The sequence below is a fragment of the Melopsittacus undulatus genome, chromosome 6, assembly GCF_012275295.1.
Source record: "Melopsittacus undulatus isolate bMelUnd1 chromosome 6, bMelUnd1.mat.Z, whole genome shotgun sequence".
Classification (NCBI taxonomy): Eukaryota; Metazoa; Chordata; class Aves; order Psittaciformes; family Psittaculidae; genus Melopsittacus; species Melopsittacus undulatus.
In genome coordinates this window covers 65,507,906-65,525,476 of record NC_047532.1, presented here as the reverse complement: position 1 = coordinate 65,525,476, position 17,571 = coordinate 65,507,906, and the positions used below count along the sequence as shown (strand labels likewise).

General features: G+C 42.0%; 1 protein-coding gene across 4 annotated transcripts in view; it reads left to right on the top strand.

The window, feature by feature from the left end:
• The window catches only part of PLPPR5 (phospholipid phosphatase related 5), a 67,249-nt gene that overhangs the window by 25,633 nt on the left and 24,045 nt on the right, over positions 1 to 17,571 (top strand). For all 4 annotated transcript variants that reach the window (XR_004081238.2, XM_031053471.1, XM_031053470.2 and 1 more), the window contains one exon: positions 15,887 to 16,019. Coding sequence is in view for 3 of the 4 variants with exons in the window: in XM_031053471.1 (XP_030909331.1) it covers positions 15,887 to 16,019 (133 nt within the window). In the remaining variant the exon portion in view is untranslated. The remainder of the gene's footprint in view (positions 1 to 15,886; positions 16,020 to 17,571) is intronic.

Below are 17,571 nucleotides of genomic sequence, written 5' to 3'. Positions count from 1 at the left end.
CTGCTAATTCCATGACTCTATGGTTGATATTCAAATGGAACTTCCTGTGTTTCAGATTGTGCCCATTCCCCATGAGAACCAGGGCCTGTGATTGTGAGGCTACTTACAGCTGTCTGCAGAAGGTCTCATTGACTTCCTGACCACAACAGTGTCACCCACGTTTAGCTGCCCCTTAATTCTTACCCAGGAGCTCTTGGCTTGCTCTTCCTCCACCCGTAGGCAGAGCTTGATGTATTCCAGCTGCTCTCTCACCTAAAAAGCAACTCTACCACCTCCCCTTGCTGGCCTGTGTCTCCTAAAATGTAGGTAGCTGTCCATGGCAGCATTGCAGTCATGCGAGCTATCCCACCATGTCTATATTTACAATGAGGTCATGGCCCTGTGACTGAACTCACACCCCTAATTCTTTCTGTTTAGTCCCCACGTTGTGTGTGTTGGCTTATTCCGTGGTTGGATGTGATGGTGTGAGCTTTGGACCCCGCTCCCCAATCCCTTCACTTTAAAGCGCATCTCACCAAGTTGGCCAACCTGCTGCCAAAGATTCCCTTGCTTCTTCTATACAAGGTGGATCCCATCCTTCCCTAACAGGCTGTAGTCATCAAAGAATGTCCCCTTGTCATACAAGCCATGACATGGCTGGTACCAAGTCTCTTTAGCTTCCATAGACAGTTTGATACTTCAAGGCCAGGTTGAACACAGCCTTGGGCACCATGTCCTAGTGTGAGGTGTCCCTGCCCATTGCAGGTGGTTGGAACTGAGTGATCTTAAGGTCCTTACCAACCCAAACCAGTCTGGGGTTCTATACTATTGGAAAAAACTAAAGCACGGGGCAAAATCAGCCAGACTTTTCTCATGCTTTGCTGCTTGAAATAGAAATGGCCTCGGTGCATCCCAGAGAAGACTGAGCTGTTTTGTCACTTTTGCCAGAAAGAAATCAAGGCAACTTGATAAATAATACAAGAGTGCAGAGTTGCCAGCAGCTCGCTGTTACAGGACAAAGCAATTCCAAGTGTATGTAGTGCAGTATTCATGTTTCCTTTTTTATGTCCATCTTCTAGAGCAGGTTAAAGGAATCATCCAGCAAAGTGTTCAGGCTGTGCTGTTGCTCTTTTTTGGAGAGCCAGTAAGCTTCTTTAGGTAGGTAGGCAGCTGCAAGATTTGACCATCTCCCAATGCCCTTTTGGAAATAACAATGCAACAGAAGATTATAATTGTACATCCATACACTTTACCTTCTTGATTTATGATCTATTTCAATAATCCGGGAGCATCTTTGATTAGCTAAAGTGTCTTTCTGTGCCCTTCTCTTGTTGGCACATTTACAGCTCTTAAGACTACCTGAAGAAGGAATTGCCAGAGTGGTTTGCTCTATGATCGCGCTGTTCTTGAGGGGCCCATTTGGCCTCCGTCTCTGTAGTTTCAATCGGTGCGTGCAGCTGCAACTTCTTTTCCTTGGTCTTTCTTTTTCTTTGATTGTTTTTCCCTTCCATACTCACACTTAGTGGGGAGGGACAAGAGAAAAAAGACAAAAGATGTGTAAAAATTGCTGCCCTTCTTTTTGGATGTGCAGGTGCTGGGGGCTCCAGCAAGTGGGGAGTGCCAGCAGGAGGTATGAAAGCTAAGAGCCAATTTATGTCCTGCCCTTCCTTTGAGAAGGGATAATTGCATTGTGGCTTAACTGAAGAATGAGAACTAAATCACGCTGTTAAAGTCTGCAGCAACTTTGTGTACCAGATGTCATGATTGGCCTGTTGGGACACATAGCAAGATAAATACATGGTTTGATAATCTGATTGTGTTTTCATCCCAGCATAAAGCCACTAATCCAAGAGAGCTGTAACTAGGAGGAACAATAAAAGATTCCGAACCATTGTGGGTTTTCTTGGGAATTCTTTGGCTGTCTTCCTCTTGTGCTGTGATGGTTGATACAAACAGGGCCTGTAGAAGTTATACTTCAAATTGAATATATAACTTCTGCTGTGCTTCCTATGATGCTATTTGCAAACACCAATGCTATGGAGGCCATATGCTTCATCCCTTGATGGGCTCTCTGGAAGGAAAGTGGCAAGCAGATGTGAACAAGGCTGTCTGCAGCAGCTGAATGCCTGCTTGTCCTCTAAACGATGCACTTATGTTGAAGTGAGAAGTTGTTAATCCGCCTAATCCTGCATGGTGGGGGCATTTGTCTGCATTGTTTGTAATCTAAAAGAGCAGGCTTGAAGTAAGTATCAGTTTCTCAAGCAAACAATTCTTGTACATCACGCAGGATTGGGGAGATGGGAGTCTACATGATACATAATGAATGACAGCCAAAGTAGAACTGTAAGTAGCTTTAGCTGTTGTGTTTTTCAGCCTTAAAAGCAGTGTGATATTTAAAGAGCTTTACAGTGCCCTTGCAGAATCTCTGGGATGGATTGGAGTGAGTGATGGCCCAGCTTTCATCATAAATGGTGCTTTAGCTAAGGTGTGGTACCTCACCCATCACATATAAAAAGCCTAGGTGAGGTAGATGTACCCCATCACCAGCACATGTATAAGTGGTGTGCTGCTTTAATGATTAAGATCTGTTGTAAATATACTACTGCTTAATAGTCACCCATGGTACAGTAAACATGGTAATGGAGAGGGCCTAGGAAAGCCAAAGTTACAGCACTTGCTGTCTCTGATCAGCCACTAGGCTTTGCTAAGATCATTTCTATTCATCTCAAGTGAGAATATATTTATTTTCAGTGGAAAGCACTAAGAAATCTGCTGTAGAAAACTTACTGTGTATGTGTATATATATATAAATATATGTATTTTCTACTGTTAATCTAATAAATCATTTAGTACTGCTTCCCAATTGACTCTCTATCCTGGATGCCATTTCCTGGGGTATGAAGCACCATAAACCCCCTCTCTGGTTATACTCAGTAAACTGTGGATTACATTTCTGCTTCCCATGCTGGACCACATACACTGTTCAATGTCATTTTGCATGTACTGTATATATGTATCATAATTACGTACTGTATAATTATAATCCAGTATATATTTCTATGAAAATGTCATTAACCTTATGTACTTATTAATGTAGAATCAGTTACAAATGCAGTAGAGCTCTGTTTTCGTAGAATCATAGAATGGTTTGGGTTGGAAGGGACCTTCAAAGCTTCAGTCCAACCCACTGCAATGTGCAGGGACACTTTCAACCAGATCAGGTTGCCCAGAACCACATTTAAGGGCTTTTTCTTCACAAATAGTATAATTCCTTCCTGCCTTTCACCCATGTAAGAGTTAAAGAGTATGGATGAAGGCATTCATTCCTAAACTAGAGGCTTTTGTTTTCTAAATAATATATATAGAAAACCTGTCATGATCAGAAGTCAGCTCAGCAGTATCCTGCTGTTCTGATTCTTTTTTCCTTTCTCTGTATAACATTTTGAAACACCCCTTGGTTTAGGCTGGTAGGTCTCATGCTGGCTCTAAAAGGGATCTGAATCATATCCTGTTGTTGTTCAAACTCTGAATAATATTATGAGGACTTTCTTTGGTCAATTTGTAGTTTGCCTCTTTATAAATCAAGTATTAAATATGAGAACCAGTAAGTGGAACCCAGGTTCCCAGCACACTTACTTTGGGTGGTACAAGGCATTTCTGTGACCTGTCCATAGTGATTTAGGGCTCAGACATGACTGAATTAATTCTGCTTAAAGATTTGTTAATCATGGGTCAGCAGAGCTGCAGTAACCAACCATGTGTAACTTACAGCCTGTGGGGAGCATGAGCTTGATCTTGACCTGCTTTAATTAAGGCTCAGGATAATATATGGTACCTTATTTCACACAGTGGCTGCACAGAGTGTCCGTAACATGGCTCTGCTGACTGGTAGGACCTCATATGCTCACACTGCTTCTGGCTTATGTCTGAAGTGCAGAAGTTCATCTCTTTGCAGAACAACATGTGGACACGGAGGAGTTTGAGCATATACTCAGCAGTAGTTTGATCATACTTACACAGATTAATCTTAGTGTCCAGAACCTCTTCACTGCTCAGTTTCTGTTTCTCCTGTTCCTACAGGGGGGGTGTCATTGAACTTGTTGGGGCATATCTGCGTTTGGCCAGGCTTGAGGCTGTTGCCTTGGTGCTTTCAAACTGGACAGATGTGAGTCTGAGCATCTGAAGGGCCCAAGGGAGGAATGAGGAGCTTGTGCTGCATTTGACTGAAGGCCACAAGTGAGCTCCTGTGAATGGTGGTGAGGACAGTCTGGCTGTTACAATGGTTCTCTTTGCCCTCTTTGCCAAGCACTCAAGCTCAACTGAAGTCAGTGCTTCAGTCAGTCACAGGGATCCTTTCCAGAGCATTTAGCAAAGGCAGATGAGATCTGTAGGCAAACTGGCCTTGGGGTATGTGAGGAGTTCGTGGACATTTGCAGCTGGCAGGATAAATGCATGGAGCTCTGTCAGCCTTTGCCTTGATAAAGGGATGTGGCCACTCAGGCAGGATGTTCATTTAGCCTTTACTGCCTAGCTGTCATGTGGCAACTGTGAAACCAGGCTTCTCTGTAAAGCACTGGGAGATTTGGGCATGAAAAGAGTTAAACAAGAGCTAGGTATGTAGTAGTTTTGAATTTATTATCTCAGTGTTGCTGAGTTCTAATCACAAGCTTCAATGCTACTTGAACCGGCAAGGTTTTCCTGAGGTGGAATAGTATAAGGGAATGAGTGTGATGCTGATCAAATCTTTGTATTGTGATGCTGACTGGACCTTTGTATTGTGATGCTGAATGGATCTTTGTATGGAGCCATATTCATTTCAAGAGTCAGTATTGCAGTTGTACTCTGAATTTCTTTTGCTTCTGAATGGACTGTGATTGTTGCATGATCAGAAGTAGAAGAAAATCATCAAGTAGAGCCTAGGTGTCCCTGCCCATGGCAGGGGGGTTGGAACTAGATGATCTTAAGGTCCTTTCCAACCCTAACTATTCTATGATTCTATGATTCTGTTCCTTAAAAAACTCAAGATGTGGGTATGCACAACATGCTGCCCCAAAATAGTCATGTTTCCATGGTCGATTTCACCTGTGTTGTTAAGGTCAAATGCAATGACAAAAAAGTAATGCCTGAAAGAATGAGTTCACACACCAGAGTATCTAAACAGGGATCGTATCTCTGAGCTTGTGAAGGCACCTTTCAACACAGCGTGCTTTGAACTTCTCTTTCTGGTACTAACTTCAATTGCTCCAATAATGAGCGATTACATCCACTGCTAATTAAAAGCCAGTGTTCATGCATTTACATAATGATCATGTATTTTATCTAATATGCCTTTACTGCCTTCACAGAGAAGACCAAATGCCAGCTCTTCTCAAGTCTGCCTTGAAGACAGCCAGTGTCAAAGCTTCCCATGATCTGAAATTCTTAAATAGCCTCATTCATCCTTAAAACACTTTTCTCACCACTTGAGCTTTTCTTAAGGTATTTTATTAAACCAGCAGCACGTTTGCTAGTATTTTACAGTGCAAAGGAGGTGATCCTTTGGTAAGCATTAAGTTAAAGTGTAATGCCCTAGTTTATGAGTGGAAGGAGATACAGTCACATAGTGAAGAAGAGTAGCTGGGCTTACTTTGGCCTATAGTCTTCACAATTAGTTTTCAGAATACCACTGCATGCCTAAAAGAGCTGTTTTTATGCTCTGGTGTCTTCACAGCAAAGCATACAATCTCCCCTCTGTCTTGGAGGCATTTCCTGTACGAGGGATTTTTTTGCTAAGATTTCCCACTCTTGCTGCTCCTATTTCAGCTCATTGGCTGCTGTGCTAATGAGGGCACTTGGGACTTCCTCTCCATTCAAGCACTACATTGTGTAAACTCCTAACCAGGGTCAGACAACATAGTGTTGCCAGCTGCACATCTGCAGCCATCTGGATTCGTGGCAGGAGCAGTAAAATGGACAGTGTGTAGCAGAGTTGAAAGAGTGATGAGAGTGGTGCAGATCATATTTGCAGAAAACCATAAAGTAAATGCCCCATATTTGATCTGCAGGATGTACAGAATCATTCCTGAAGCAGTCTTTCAATGTGTAGATGTGTCAAATAAAGACAAATGGGACATGCTGCTGCTCCGCAGTGTTTTGTGAAGAAGCTGCTTAATTCAGTGCCATTGCATTGTTAAGAGGCAAGCAATTATTAAAACTTCTGATGCTCATAAACAGTTCTCTACTCCCACTTCTGTGCCTTCATTAAGATTCTGTTTCTAATAAACACCACTTCAGTGTCTTAATTAATTATAATAACATTCGTAAGGAGAAATAATTGCACACTGTGAAAGTACAGCTTTTGAGTCTGAGGGAAGAGATGCAGGTGAATGGTCACACATTGGTTTGCATCTAGGCTGCTTGGGGCAGGCCTGGAAGAGGAACTTTTGATCTCTTTTTCTCTCTCATCCTTTCTCACTGACCAGCATCTCTAGTGACCATGTCAGGAATAACATCAGGGAAGTCAGGGAAGCTTCAGAACTTACTTTTGGTAGAGCGTGGATTCATTGCTTAGACTGTGTTGCTGACAGTACAAGTCATAGTCTTTGCTTTTTCTTTAAAGGCTTTTATTTGGTCATTTGTTTCCTGGCTTTCACGGGCACCAGAAATGTGGATTAATGCTCTCAGGGTTTGTTACTCAGCAGTTTTACTGCTGGTTTTATGCTGAGTGTACATATTGCGTGCAAGTAACCCCAATGTGAGATGGCTCAATTCAAGTCAGAGTTCTAGATCAGATCCCTTGCAGTAATGCTCACAATGTGGAGAAAGTATTCTCTAAGAAGAATAATGTTATGGTAATACAGTCAGCAGTGAGCATTACAGTTGTAGACTTTTCTTTCTGATTTATTGGACCTGTTAAACCTCTTTCCCAACTATTTAGTACTATTCCCTTGTAAAATTGCTTAGCTTCCTAGTTTTGTTTTCTTCTTGGGATGGCATTCATAGCTAAGATGCATTTCCCCACTGTGGCTGAAGTGTTGGATTTTAATCTAGAATGCCACAGGTTTTCACAGCTAAAGCAGCCCCTTTGCATTTAGTGGGGCTATTACCTTTGATTTCAACTGGAAGAAGATAATGACCTTAGTGTATGTGATGGGTTGGCAATTAGCCTAAAAGAATTGTAAAGGTAGAGATGCTTGTACAGAAGCCATTATAGGAGTGGAGCTAGTTATGTGCTTTTAATGAAAGCTATCATATTGTTAAGATTATTTTTAATAGAAAAGTGTAGAATTGTTTTATTGAGCTGCCTACTTAGCATCATAAATCCAATCCTAATTGACAGTAACAAATATGAGTGAAAACCAATCCCGTGTGTATGTTTTGCAGACACGTTTTGCCACAAAATGGCAATAAATTGTATGTGGCATAAATTGTATGTGCAACATGATTTTCTCATGGTTATGTTAAAACACAGGGTGATTACACTGATAGAGTGGCCCTTCAGTTTCAGTTGTTTGGTGGGGATGGCATTTCTGATTGCAGGAGTAATGTATCTCCAAAACGCGGCTGGCCTGGAGTAGAAGTGGGATAGAAGTAAGACAGTGTGAAAAGCAGGAAATTCAGATCTTCTCCTTCCTCTCAGCCTCTGGGAACAGTTGGCTCCAGTCACATGCTGACTGTAAAACCACTACTTTGTGAGCAGAATCTTTAAGAGATGCCTTTTATGTGATCAGTTTTTATTCAAACAGGGATAAAAGCCCATTTATATTGAATTTTGCAACTGAATGTTCATGTGGGTAGAAAAGTGCAGTTGTGGAGATCATTTAAGGTTTAAAGCATTAAGTAACATTGCTGTTGGAGATGATCATTGCCATGGGTATCATAAGCATTGGGATTGTGCTCATATAGGAATGATGTTTTCAGGATGGGCAGAAGGGTTAAGAAACCAATCTCTCTCAACAGACAGAACAAAGTACTGCTTTCTTGGACTGGCAAGAAACAAAGGGGTTTACCAAGGCCAGGCCATAAGGAACTGCAGTCTTCTTCACATGGATCACTTGAAGTCCAATAGAAGACTTCCTTGATACAGCCGAGTGCAGAGTTGAACATGCCATATGGAATTCATCTTTTGATGGGGGAGATAAATGGTAGCAGGGTTTGGAATGTTTTATTTCTCTTTCTCCAACATTATGGTGTTTTAAAGGTTGAAGCTAAGCACCTGCAAAAAAAACCCTCCACATTCGATGAATAGTTATCTTTCAAAATCCTTAATGAAGTACTTGTATGTAACCCTTTTCAGGTATCATTCAGAGATCAGTGGACTGAAATCAGTAGATCTCTGGTCATAAATTACGGAGCTTGGAAAGTCTGGATAATGGCATCATTGTTTTTGTAAACAGAAAATGAGAGCAACTTCAAACCTATTTGAAGAGCCTTGTCTGGAGTCTTTCAGCCTGAAGTAACTTTATCTTTTGAAATGTGAATTGATGCTTTTTGAAGGCAGGTTTTTCTCTTCCTCTCACTATTTTCAGATCAAAATTACTTAATTTGGGGTTGGTTTTTGTGTTTTGTTTTTTTAAATGTGAAGAATTTTCTCTAGATTAATATCTTTTTCCCTAGCTTTTGTATGTTAGTTTCTAAAATGAGAAAAGCCCAAAGTTCTCACCACAATCTGTTATCCACTGCCTCTTGGAATGTGCTCACTGAGAATACTTGTTTCAGCATTGTGAAACCATGCCAGCAGTTAGATAGTTTTGGAGTCGGGTACCAGACACTTCCTTGCCCCCAGACATGTTAACATGACTGAAACTTACTTTCCTAGTGTCCGGGCCATTTCTAAACCCCTGGAGAACTGCAGTGTATACTCATCATCTCACAGCTATATAAAAGGCTTAGGAGACACGAGGAAGGAATGTGATGGCAAGCACAGTGGGTAAAGTGGGCTGAATCTGGAGCAAATGGACCCACCAATGCAGGGCCAGAGCACCCCATGGGGCTGCTTGCTCGTCCTTCTGGTGTTGTTGCAGAGCATCAGTTGATCCAGAGAAGGGCCACAAAATGATCAGGGGCTGGAGCACCTCTGCTGTGAGGAAAGGCTGAGAGGGTTGGGGTTGTTCAGGCTGGAGAAGGCTCTGGGGAGACCTTGTTGTGGCCTTCCAGCTCTTGAAAGGGGCCTATGAGAAAGATGGGGAGAGACTTTTGAGCAGGGCCTGTTGCAACAGGATGAGGGATGATGGGTTTAAACTGACAAAGGGAGATTCAGGCTGGATGTGAGGAAGAAATTCTTTACAGTGAGGGTGGTGAAACCCTGTCAGAGGTTGCTCAGAGAGGTGGTGGATGCCCCATCCCTGGAGACATTCCAGGCCAGGCTGGATGTGGTTCTGAGCAACCTGCTCTGGTTGAAGGTGCTCATTGCAGGGGGTTGGACAAGATGAGTTTTGAAGGTCCATCCAACCCGAACTAGTCTGTGATGCTTCTCAATGTTTCAAATGAAGGACCTGCTGTCACACACCAGCATTCGCCCTCTGTGGTGATGGTACAAGGCCCTTCTCTTAGATACTCACAATAGCAGGGTCCTGATAACTGCTTCTGTAAATGACCTTTTAGATAACCAGATTTTGCTCTAGCACTGTGGAATTCCAGCTCTGGTGACAGCATGCTGCTGTGCAGAGGCTTTGCTTGCTGGTTAAGGCAGGTGAGTTCTGTGTATGCTGTTTGCATACACAAAAAATTGCTTGGTTAGGAAAAAATAAAAAGAAGGGAGAAAAAGCCAAAAGGATGGATTTAGAGACACTGGACTTAAAAATATTTAATTTTCTTCTGTTATATGGTAGTGAATAAAGATAATTTGGTGAATGATGCAGTTGTCCATGTCTCTGTGATTATCACAGAACCCCAGCCTGGTTTGTGTTGGAAGGGACCTTAAAGCTCATCCAGTTCCAACCCCTGCCACGAGCAGGGACACCTCACACTAGAGCAGGTTGCTCCAAGCCCCTGTGTCCAACCTGGCCTTGAGCACTGCCAGGGATGGGGCAGCCACAGCTTCTCTGGGCACCCTGTGCCAGCACCTCAGCACCCTCACAGGGAAGAGCTTCTGCCTTATATGTGCTTGAAGCTCCCTGGTTATCAGTACTTGGGGTTTATGTGCCTTTTGCTTTCAAATAGCAACAAAGACTTCATGAAGTGAGAAACCTTTACTGTTACGTACTCAGTACATGTGCTCCGTATGGCAAAGAGCAATAAAGAATATTTGTCCCTGTCAGAAGTAATATTAGTGTTCTGTAGCGTATAGCCATACTCTGCAACACAGAGAAAGCAGCAGGTATTATTTGACTATTAGATCTGTAATCTTATATTTTTATTTTTCTTTTGTAAATGGCCATGACCAAATGTATACCGACAAAAAAAGGCATATGTATTTTGAAAAAAGAATGGACTGGAAGAAAAGGCTGAGTATTTTTACCCTATCTTTCTCTAGAAAAGCAATTTTGTTTTCAAAAGTCTTCTCTAGACCTTCAGAAGCTTCAGAAGCTGCTTTGCCATATGGTCCTGTATGTCCATGCTGAATGCAAAGGGGGATATTTTGTATTTCATCAGTAGCATTTCTCCAGGATTTATTTTTTCATTTTCCTCATAACTATTTTTGTAATTTTTTTCCTATAGAAAAATGCAGTTCTGTGAAAATCAACCAGGGCACTTGCTGTCAGCTTTAAGCAAGCAAGAAGTAATGGGAACAAGAGAAACACAAAGAAAATGGCCTCGAGGGAAAGCTTTGCATACTGAACTTGAAATTGCTACTGCTGGAAATACTGTTGCTGCTTTTCCTGCCAGAACTGTCACCTCACACAGCAATTTTAGCTTAAAGCAGACCACGGAGCTTAGGTACAGCATCACTAAAGACCAAGGTTTCTGCTGCTTGATTCTCTGAACTCTTGAGACCATTGTGCTCTGGGGTATGTTGGTGGCATTTTTCAAGGAGAAGCAGGCCAGAAATAGCCCACTGCTTAAAGTTAAGAAAGGAAAATAAAGACCAGGAACCACAAAGCCTGTGGAAATCAGATTTGACAAAGAAATCTACCCCACGCTTTCGCAGTGAGAACTTGTAAGTGAAATGAGTGGGGGGCCCATGCAACTGAAATGATAATGATTTGCCTAGCGATACAGGGAGCATCCCCCAGATTTATAGCTCCAGTTCCCAGCTTCCCCTCCTAACTATTAAGGAAGCATGAGGCAGTTCATCCTAGAGAGAAAAGCAGCACTGTGGACTGCCCTAGATGCTCATTCCCCAAAACAACAATCCCTTGCCATTTTTTTTCTTGACAGTGGCCTTGCAAAACCTTTGTTTAGGGTTCAAGTCATGCCAAAATGAGAGAGACACAATAAATGACAAGTCCAAAGAGAAGTTGCAGTGCATGGTATTGTCAGCTCTTCTTAACTTGGATAAATTCAGAACATGGATGAGTATTTAGTGGTCTTTTAATGCAAGAGCTGTTTTTCAGCGTTACTCATCCATCCGAGTGGTTGCTGTAGCTACAGCATAACCCTGAGAATTGGCAGAGAGGGAGTTGTGTGTTCTACCACGTTCCCTGGCCTCTATGAACATTTGTATGCTCGACTCTTTAGGTGTTATCTGGAAAGATCTATGAATGTTTATGCAGAAATTCCATTGCTAATCCCAAATAGAGATTATCAACCTTAAACTTCCAGATTTATCTTGTTTAAATGCATTCCTGTACCTTCAGATAGCTTATCACCCAAATGAACATTCTATTTGCACTTGAATCCCGCGTTTTGATAGGCAGTAACATCATGCATGAGAAGGCAATCTATACAATAAATCTCATTAGTATTTCAGAAGTACAGATTTTAGGTCGTGTATTTATATAGGTGCTGGCTGTTGTAAACCATACTTGACACGAGGGGAAGCTTGTTTAGGGAGCCAGTTCACTGGAAAATCAACAAGGTCAGAGTTGCTCTGGCGCTGAGGTTCGGGATGAGTCAGGTTTGACATTTCAAGTTGAAAAAGAGCTCAGAATTTTGAACCCAGTTAAGAGCATACTTGATAGATGATTTTGGGAAGGACAAACTCAGTTTCTGAATTGACATGCAGTGATAAAACTAAGAACAGCTTGCCTGAATTCGGAAAAATGACTAATACAGAGAAAACCTGAACTTATTTGGGAGGAAGGAATCAGTGTAAGGAATGAGTGCTCAATGCTATAAGTATCCTGCGTGGAAAACAAGGAAAGGGGGACTGGCATTGGGTTGTTGGCAGTGAATGTATTATTACTGCAGAACCACCATGGAAATCACTCAGCTCATAAATGAATCAGGAGCTAAGAGGTGAAATAAGAAGAAATATTAATTTTAGATCTCATTCCTCCCACTGTTCCTGACTGCTGAATGGGTTGTCACATCGCAGACAGGATGTGATTACCATGGAGATGGATACGAGAACTTTTCCTGGAATTTAGATTCTGCTGTGTTAATATTTCTTTTCTGTGTTTCCATGAAAAGAAATGATTATCTAAAGGCTATTTATGAAGGATGTATTAATAATAAATATTGTTATGTAGGGTGATTTTTGTGTTGCTCCTATTACGCTTTATACTGCAAACCAGGTCTAATGTCCTTCCCTGCGGCTACAGAGGGAAGCTGTAGCAGATCAAGGGCCTGATCATCACTCAACAGAGCTTAGGCCAGTGCCTGTAGGGTGATCATTCTTGTCTTACTCCTTCTTGTAACAGTTATGTACACTGTGTTTTTATCTAAGGACTGTGAAAATAATTCATATGTATGGTGTTTAAAAACCAAAAAGCCTGCAACTTGTCTTGTTAGTCTTCAGGTGAAAATTGCTCTTTTCCTCATACTTTACATGCTATAATTATATATCAGAAGGTTTTCTGAGCCTTGGGGATGGATGGATGGATGGCCTCTGCTTTTTAACAGCTGTTAAAATATCTGTTAAGCTAGGGATTTTCATACAGATAATACTTCAGGAGATACATACAGTGATCTAAAGTAGTATGACCGTGTTAGACAGAATAAGGTAAAACACACTTCTAATAACTTCATTTTTTCCATTGCAAGTTCTATTTCTATAGCTGAGCTTGTGTAGCTCTGTCCAAAAGTTGATGTTGTCAGAGCTGTCAGATTCTCCACAGCTATTCTTCACTGTCAGGTATGGCATATTGCAAAAACTTGTTGCCCCAAGACTTGGTTAAGAGGCGCACAAGTAATCCTGTTCTATTAAATGGCATTTGTTGACTGGTTGTAACTTGCATATGTAGTGGAAGGGGTTAATGATGGTCCCTGTGCCAGGGGGAATGCAGAAATTGTTCCTTCCTGGAATATACCACATATCTGGATTATGTTAATGGGCAAGAAGGAGATTGCTCTCCCTTTCCTTTGCCCTGTAGAGCTGATTATTGCCAGTAGTGCTGGAAAGAAGAATTGCACTGGGAAACAGAACCTCTCCTGGGATTTAGGAGATTGAAAAAGATTTTCCTTTCATTTCTGAAGCCTCAATAGGCTGATGACTGAGATAAGCGGTGCTTGTGCTGAAAGATGGAGGAGGAACAGCTGCCAGTGCAGAAAAACACAGAACCTGTATGTATTGCCAAATTCCAGAAGGATTCTATCAAAGCCAAGCCACAAAAGGATAGAGGTGAATACTTGTTGTGCTCAGTGGCATATCCCACTCTCATTACTGCTGAGGGTAGAGCACTAGGCCTAATATAGCAAAGGTTTTGTCTTTAGCTAAGTTCTGCATCGTTCTGACCCTTGCACTTCCATACCCACTCTGAGGGTATTTTTACTTTACTCAGAACTTGAACACTGCTCCCTCCTGTTCCTGCAGCAGAGTGTTCCCTTCATCCAGCTCACCATCAAAGACAGGGGATTATAAGGAAGGATTGCTGCCAGCAGCACAGACCTGCTGAAGGCGGGTTGCTGCAAGGCTGGAAGTCAGGATCTCCTTTCCTATAGCTGAATGAACAGTTCTCCCAACTTCCCCACCTGCCAACAAGACCTGTATTACTAGATCAGCAGATCTGGACTCATCTCAGAGCTGGAGAGCTGAGCTTGCTGGCACACTTGCTGTTGGTGTTCTTGCCTAGGTTGAGCACTGTATATCTCAAGTCCTTGATGGTTCATTATTCCAGAGGAAAGGAGGGAGTTCTTATGGCTCTCAGTGAAAACAGTAGTATTTCAGCTCTCACCTATATGAATCTTATTGGAACTGGGCTTGTGTTGTTTGTTTTCATGAAAGCTGAAGGGATCATTGGGCTGAATTCTCCTTATCAGAGTCAGAATGATGACCATGATTTCAAGGTTATGTTTCATACATGTACCCATCATTTGCTGATTATAGATGAAGGAATGTACTTCAGTAAGCTGAAAATTTGCTTGCACTAAAGTAGAAGGAGGATAGCTGTTACTTCAGGTGTTGACATTTGGTTTTCATCTAAAAAAGCCATTAGGATCTAAAGCCAGTCTGAAGTAATGGATGATGACTGGTTCTGTAACAAACTGGCTTTTGCTTTGCACATGCTTGCCACCACAGTGATTTTTGCTATTTGTGCCTTGTTGTGTGTAAGAAGCATTTTCTTCCTCTGTGTGTCACGATTTACCCCAAAGTCATCTGTGTAGATCTACAAATAAGTAAGACCATTAATCACATTCTTCGTGTTGACAGCAATCTCTGCTTTTGAGACATCACCCATAGTTGTTCTGCATCTTGGTTTTGGGGGTTTTGTTGGGATTTTGATTTGTAACCAGTGCTGTGTGTAGAACTGTTCAGACCTATTGTCATCTATGCAAAGGTTTCTCATTTCCTGCTAGGTCAAAGGGTTAGGAAGACCTAGACACTGAATCAAATTTGATGGCATTATTTTTTGTATAATATGTATAATATGAAGACTTTCAGTTTGCTGGTCTTCATTCCTGTTTATCACAGTGTGATAAACTTTAATAAGCTTTACTGGTTACTGGGAGAGCCTTGCCTTTAAGTCCCACAGTGAATCAGAATTGGAATACAGTGGTCAGTATCTGACCCTTCTGGTCCTTTTAATCATACCTACTGTAAAGCTTCAGTGTCATGGGTTTAGGTAGAGCCATGCTTAAGGCTTGGCTTTGGCTAATAAATCTCAATACCATAACTATAATGAATACATTAAAGGTCATGTTTTCTTGCACATCTTAGAGGGGATATTTTACATTCAAATTCTGTACTTTTCAATTTATTTATTTTTTGCCAACCAAAATGTGAACAATCTATAGAGAACTTTATTCATTTTGGTGTCGTGAAGGTGAAACAGGCCATGCTTAACGTTAAAATATCAGTGGTGACACTTTGCTCAAGCGTGAGGAACAAAGCTAAAGCCAGACCTGATAAACTGAGCTGGCAAAATCTGCATCAAACCCTGTTAAACACCTCCTGGCAAACCAGTCCTCTGATGTGAACAGGAACTCTGTTGTGATTTGCCCCAGTAGACCCCATGGTTCAGAATTCAGAGCCCTGTGAAGTGCTGGTTGTCCTTGAAAACCATGTGGGAACTGAAATGTTCAGTATTTCCCAGGGTGAGGCCTTTGCTTTGGTCCACATCTTGTGTGTTGTGTGATCTGGTGGTGTTGAACCGACAGATATCTTTCTCTTTCCCCTCATTCTGAAAACTCATTCATGTTAATTCCAAGTCTTGGTTGTAAAAATTTATTCTCTTCTAATGCAAATAAAGTAAAGCCATAATTCATAAGAAGATTAAGTAAAGCCATAATGCATAAGAAGATTAACATTTGGTTCACTTACGTTATCTTTTTGTGCTGGTTTGGTCTTGTTTCTGTAAGATGCGATAACTATCTCTGAAACACCAGTATGTTGGACTTGCTGTAACCTGATGTACTATTTCTCTCCCATTTTTTCTCCTTCCCTAAGATTATCGTTGGAGAAACTGCAGTGTTTTGTCTACAGTTAGCTACAAAGGATTTTGAAAACCAAGAGAAAACAATATTAACTGGAGACTGTTGTTATATAAATCCACTGGTGCGCAGGACCATCAGATTCCTTGGTATGAGCAAAACTAATGCTTTCCTTTTCTGAATGCTGACAGTGATCGATTGTGTCTTAATTTTGACCCAGGGAGAATATTCACATAGCCATACACCATTTCATGTGTAGTCTTAACTCAGGTACAGCGAGTTCTCTCCTTTTGGGTAGCAACTGAAGCTTCTTGGAAGCTGGGATAAAGGCCAATTGCAGAAGCAGCAGTAAAAAGAGAAAAAATTGGGATCACAAGGAGGAAGAACAACCAGCAGGCCCGGAGAAAGGAGATATCCTTGTGCCAGAGCTATATTTGATAGTTTTCTTTCTGACACATAGCAGCCAAAGTTGAAGACATGGGGATGTTTGATCCACGGTTTATGTACTTTCTGAGCCTAGAGATTATTTTACAGTCCCTAGTAGAAAACTGAACAAAATCTGTACTCCACTGAAGTCGGCTGTAACTCTCCCATTGACCTCAGTAGATATGTCATCCTTTCAACTTAGTGCATTGTAAATGTGTTCAGAGGGAGAAATACCACTGCTCCAAATGGCTGTTGAATATTCCCAGATGCTGCTTTTCAGTACGTGCAGGGCTACCACAGCAGAGCTCACTGATGTTGTTTGCTGATGGTTGTATCTAAGCAAAGCAGCTGGAGGAAGGAAGCCTTGGGGCAGCTAATCCTCCTGCGTGCCCCAGTCGCAGGGGAAAGGACGGGATGGGCAGATGTGTCTGTATTTGCAGTGTTTGTGTAACAGCTGGGCCTGCCTTTGAGAGCCCATTGCTTGCTAGACTGCTTAAAGTCATTAAGAATCAGACTGTCTTGCACAGGTGCAGAGGAGGTGGGGGGTGATAATGAGGAGCTCCTCCTGCCCCATTTGTTCTGTGTGCAATCAGTGCCTGCATTTCCTTCCCATTTGGGGGGTTCTCCTTGCTCACAGAAGTTTAAAAAAGCACTGTTGTAAGAGATGAGGCATCACCACCCATTGTGCTCACACCAAGTGAGGGATGTGCCCACCTATGGTGGGGCAGTGCACACCCTCAGGGCTTTCTGAAAGGGCCCTTCTGTGCAGCCACTTGGCCAGGTACAATCCACTGCTCACCAGTGTCAAGCAGCTCAAAGTGAATTAATGTCAGTGTGATGCTGCTGACCAGCCAGGATCCCGGAGCTCGTCTGCAGTCCTCTAGGTTTGCTGAGGGAAACAAGTGGCCTGTAGAAACACGTATGTTTCTGTGGGATCATGTCTGCTGTGGTGTACCTCTTGGAAGAGCCCTCATGGTGTCCCATGTAGTTGGGAATGGTCAGAATTCACAGTGAGTTGAAGTATGGGAAAGGTAAAGTGATTTGCCCATGGAAATCCATGAGGAAATCTGCAGCTCAGGTGGGATTAGAACACAGAGCTGCTGGCTTTGCCTCCCAGTCAGGGTACTGTGTTTGTATTTTCTTGCAGAGTTCATTTTCTGCTTCCAAAAGAATAGGAAGGGACCTCATCTGTTTTAAGTGATCAGATACATTCATTTCCATTCTAATGAATGACTACATGTGTTTAATGTCTTGCTGATAGGTCTCAGAAAACAA